Source organism: Haliotis rubra, unplaced genomic scaffold (genome assembly GCF_003918875.1).
Source record: "Haliotis rubra isolate DU_JTF1 unplaced genomic scaffold, ASM391887v1 Scf1184, whole genome shotgun sequence".
NCBI lineage: Eukaryota > Metazoa > Mollusca > Gastropoda > Lepetellida > Haliotidae > Haliotis > Haliotis rubra.
In genome coordinates this window covers 1-4,852 of record NW_025765097.1, presented here as the reverse complement: position 1 = coordinate 4,852, position 4,852 = coordinate 1, and the positions used below count along the sequence as shown (strand labels likewise).

Sequence of the window (4,852 nt, the reverse complement as noted above, 5' to 3'; positions counted from 1 at the left end):
AACAACAGCAGAATTAAGTGCAAAGCGACAGGCCCTAGAGAGTAAGCGAAGATTAGAGCTTGAAAAATTAGAATTGAAAATGAAGGAAGATGAGCTTGAACTTGACACCCTCTTGAAGATTTCAGAAGCCCGCTTACATGCTATCGACGAGTTCGATGAAGAACAACAGCCCCTGAGTTCAACCCCTTTTGCACAAAGAAATACTTCAGGCAGATTTAATGAAGAACAACAGCCCCTGAGTTCAACCCCTTTTGCACAAAGAAATACTTCAGACAGATTTAATGAAGAACAACAGCCCCTCAGTTCAACTCCCTTCTCACAGAGAAAGGCTGCCAACAGGTTTGATAAAGAGCAACTGCACAGTTCCACTCCAATTGTGCCAAGAAATGTTCGTATTCGGGAAGAGGAAGATTTTGTTCATCGACAGAGGAGACCACTAAGAGAACTACAGCCCCCTGACAGAGTAGAGGCTGTTGTGAGACAACTAAGGAGACCAGTACCAGAGATAAAGAAATTTGCAGGAAATCCCACTGAGTATACAAGGTTCATGCGGCAGTTCAGGGTAAAGATTATCGCCAACACAGAGACGGACGATGAACGGCTTAGTTATCTAGAACAGTTCACCACAGGGGAAGCCAACCAGATAGTATCCGGTTACAGCTACCTAGATGCCGAGACTGGCTATCAAGCTGCTTTGAAGGAGTTAGAAGAGAGATATGGTGATGACCAATTAATTGCACAATCATTCATTAAGAGAGCACTAAACTGGCCCAACTTAAGACCTGAGGACACGAAAGCCCTTGACCAATATGCTATCTTCCTGTCAGAATGTCAGCATGCAGTAGCGAGTATTCAAGCTGTAAAAGTCTTTGAGTATCCAGACAATGTAAGAAAATTGGTTGCCAAGTTGCCCTTTTATCTACATGACAAGTGGAGGAATGAAGTTTTGAAATGCCGGACCCATCATGAGAATGTTACATTCAGCCAGTTTGTCGACTTCGTGAAAAGAGAGGCAAAGAAAGTTAATGACCCTATTTTTGGACGAGAAGCGATGAAGCCAGATCAGAAAGTGAATAAATGTAAATTCTCCATCGCTAACAGAGGCTAAACCAGCAATGCTGCAGGAATCACAAGTTCAAGATATGAGAAAAGAGACCAACCAAGTTTACCCATGTACCCTGCAGCTAAGCCCACATTAACTCATCACTCTGAGAGACAGTTTCCAAAGAAAACGTTATGCACATACTGCAGTGGTATACACCTCCTTCAGGATTGCCAGAAAATTATGTCACTGCAACACATGGACAAGATTGAGTTCCTAAAATCAAAAGGGATATGCTTCAGGTGCCTCAAGTATGGACACATCAGCTCTGAGTGTAATGAAGAAACCAAATGTCGTATCTGCGGCCTTCATCATCAGACGATACTTCACTTTCGAGGAGGACAGCAGTCAATGAAAAAGAGACTGGATGGACAAGGCCTGGAATCTCCAACATGTCATCAGCTATGGATGAGTGCGACACAACAATGGCGATCATACCAGTCAAAGTGAGAATGAAAGATGGCATTACCATAGTGGAAACCTACGCTTTCTTAGATCCAGGTAGTAGCATATCATTCTGTTCCACCTCACTTATGGAAAAGTTGGGATGTCACGGAAAACCTATGAAGATAACGATTGAAACCATGGGATCTCCTCACACTATGGATACTTTCGAGAGTCATTCAAGGTCTACAAGTATGTGATTTAAATCTTGAGAATGAGATTCAGATGCCAACACTTTATACAAAGGACAATCTTCCGGTGTCAAGGTCACACATACCTACATCAGATGACATATCACAGTATCCACATCTGAGAAACATTGACATACCGCAGTTGGACTGCAGCATAGAGTTACTCATTGGGGAACAATGTACCTGATGCCTACACGCCACAGCAGGTCCGTACCGAGAACAAGGCACACCACATGCTACAAAACCCGTCTCGGATGGATCTTATGGAACGTCGTCAGGAATTCAGAAAGTGAACATGGAAACTGTGGACTAACAGTCATGAGAACAGATGTAATTAAGATAAAGGAAGCAGAGAATATGAGAGAGCTTGACCAGCTTGTGAGACAAAACATGAACATTGAGTTTCCTGAGAAGGGTGTAGAAGATAGAAAAGAAATGTCGCAAGAGGACAAATTGTTCCTGAAGAAAGTAGAAAACTCTGTTGAGATGAAAGATGGTCACTACCACATTCAGCTCCCATTTAGAAATGAGAACATTGAGATGCCGGACAACCATGACTATGCACTGAAAAGATTGAACAGTTTGAGAAAGAAGTTTGAGAAGAATACTCAATTCTACAAAGACTATAGTGAGTTCATGATGAAAGTGGTCAGCAAAGGCTATGCTGAGAAAGTACCTGAAGAGGAATTACAAGGCCCAAAAGGAAAGACTTGGTTTATACCTCATCATGGGGTATACCACCCACGCAAACCAGACAAAATCCGGGTGGTGTTCGATTGTGCGGCGAAATACCAGGGTGTTTCACTAAATGATGTCCTTCTCCAAGGGCCAGATCTCACGAACAATCTTACCGGCGTCCTAATTAAATTTCGCCAAGGCCCAGTTGCTATCATTGGTGACGTGGAAGCCATGTATTACCAGGTAAATGTTCATAAGGAAGACAAAGATTTCCAGAGATTCTATTGGTGGAACAACAGTGACTACAACCAGAAACCAGAAGTCTACAGAATGAGAGTTCACCTATTTGGTACAGTCTCCTCTTCCAGTTGTGCAAGCTATGCATTAAGGAAAACTGCAGAAGACAATCGAGACAGGTTTGAGTCAGACATTGCCAACATGATTAGTGACAACTTCTACGTCGATGACTGCCTTTCCTCCACTGAATCAGATGCTTCTGCCATAGAACAGGTCAAAGGTATCACAGACTTGTGTAGCCAAGGAGGATTTCACATTGCAAAATGGGTCAGTAATAGCCGCAAAGTCATTGAGTCTATCCAAGAAGAGAACAGATCAAGTCATATAAAGAGTCTAGACCTAGAACATGACGACTTGCCATGCGAGCGTGCACTGGGCACATATTGGATTATGGAAGATGACAAGCTCAGCTTCAAGATCCAGGTGAAGAATCATTCAAAGACTAAGAGAGGAATCCTTTTCAGTAACTAGCAGTGTCTATGACCCTTTAGGATTTGCAGCTCCAGTCATTCTTCCTGCTAAACAACTCCTGCAAGCTCTTTGCAAAGAAAAACTATCATGGGATGAGCCCATTCCAAATCAACTGTTGATAAAGTGGGAGAGATGGTTGAACGACTTACCCCAGATTGAGAAACTGAACATTGACCACTGCTACAAGCCACAGAACTTTGGAATTATTACCAATTGTCAGTTACATTTATTCTCGGATGCAAGCGATGCTGGTTATGGAGTCGTTGCATATCTACGTCTTGAGAATGATAAAAATGAAGTTTATTGCTCATTCGTCATGGCCAAGTCCAGGGTTGCCCCACTAGCAAAGGTAACAGTGCCACGAATGGAGTTAACAGCCGCTACCACTGCTGCACGGATGAGCAAACTGATAGAACATGATCTTCAGTACCCTATTGCAGAAACAGTATTTTGGACAGATAGTATGTCGGTCATCCGATATATCAGAAATGAGACGACACGGTTCCACACATTCGTGGCGAACAGAGTCACCACCATCAGAGAAGCTTCGAACCCAGAACAATGGCGTTTTGTCAATACCAAACTCCAACCCAGCAGATATAGCATCAAGGGGAGCAACAATGACTAAATTCCTGTCAAGTGAGATATGGATAAAAGGACCTGAGTTTCTATGGCAACCAGAAAACATGTGGCCGAAAGAAGAAATTCAAACTGAACTTTCGGGTGAAGATCCAGAAATCAAGAAACCAAGAGTTCACTGTGTAGTAAAATCAAGATCAGAAGACCAAACAATGAACAACCTCTTGACATACTTTTCAGATTGGACCAAGTTGAAAAGGGTTACTGCCCACTTCATCATCTTCCGAAACCACCTGAGAAACAAGATAAACATGAGAAAAGGAAGCAAGCCTGTGAAATTGGAGCTGAACATGTCGAGAGACATTCTCGAAGAAGCAGAGAGGTCAGTAATCTCCTATGTACAAAGACAAACTTATGGAGAAGAGATTACTTGCCTGAAACGGAGGAAATCAGATGGGACTGGATTGAAATCCATGCCAAAGACAAGCACTTTGTTCAAGTTGGACCCAATACTTGATGAAGGCATTCTACGTGTTGGCGGCAGACTAGAGAGAGCTCAACTGCAATACAACGCCAAACATCCTGTGATTATCCCAAAAACCTCTCCACTGGCAAGATTGATCCTAGAATATGTCCACAGATTAACTGGTCACTCGGGTAAAACAGCAATGCTAGCTACATTGAGACAGAACTACTGGATCCCAGGTGCATCAGTGCTTTTGAAGAGCATCACGTCAAAGTGCGTGCTGTGCCGGAAATACAAGGCTGTGACCCAGATTCAGAAGATGGCTGACCTGCCGGCAGACCGCCTAATCCCAGGAGATCCTCCCTTTACTAAAGTAGGTATGGACTACATCGGACCGTTCCAAGTCAAACGAGGACGGGCAGCTGTAAAACGGTACGGTGTTATCTTCACATGCCTGACTAGTCGTGCTGTGCACTTGGAAATCGCTCATTCACTAGACACGGACTCCTGCATTAATGCGATTCGGCGATTTGTAGCTAGAAGAGGCCCAGCAAAAGTCATTCTGTCAGACAATGGAACGAATCTTGTTGGCGCTGAGAGAGTAATGAGAGAGGCGATAGAAGA

The 4,852-nt window shown here is 43.4% G+C and overlaps 1 protein-coding gene across 1 annotated transcript; it reads left to right on the top strand.

Moving 5' to 3' along the window:
- Positions 1 to 3,499: 3,499 nt before the first annotated feature.
- On the top strand, positions 3,500 to 4,660 carry LOC124259858 (the record flags this gene model as incomplete). Its single annotated transcript, XM_046694077.1, has 2 exons — positions 3,500 to 3,644; positions 4,003 to 4,660. Coding segments are annotated over exons 1-2 (803 nt in total), but the record flags the coding sequence as incomplete, so codon positions are not given.
- Positions 4,661 to 4,852: the final 192 nt, after the last annotated feature.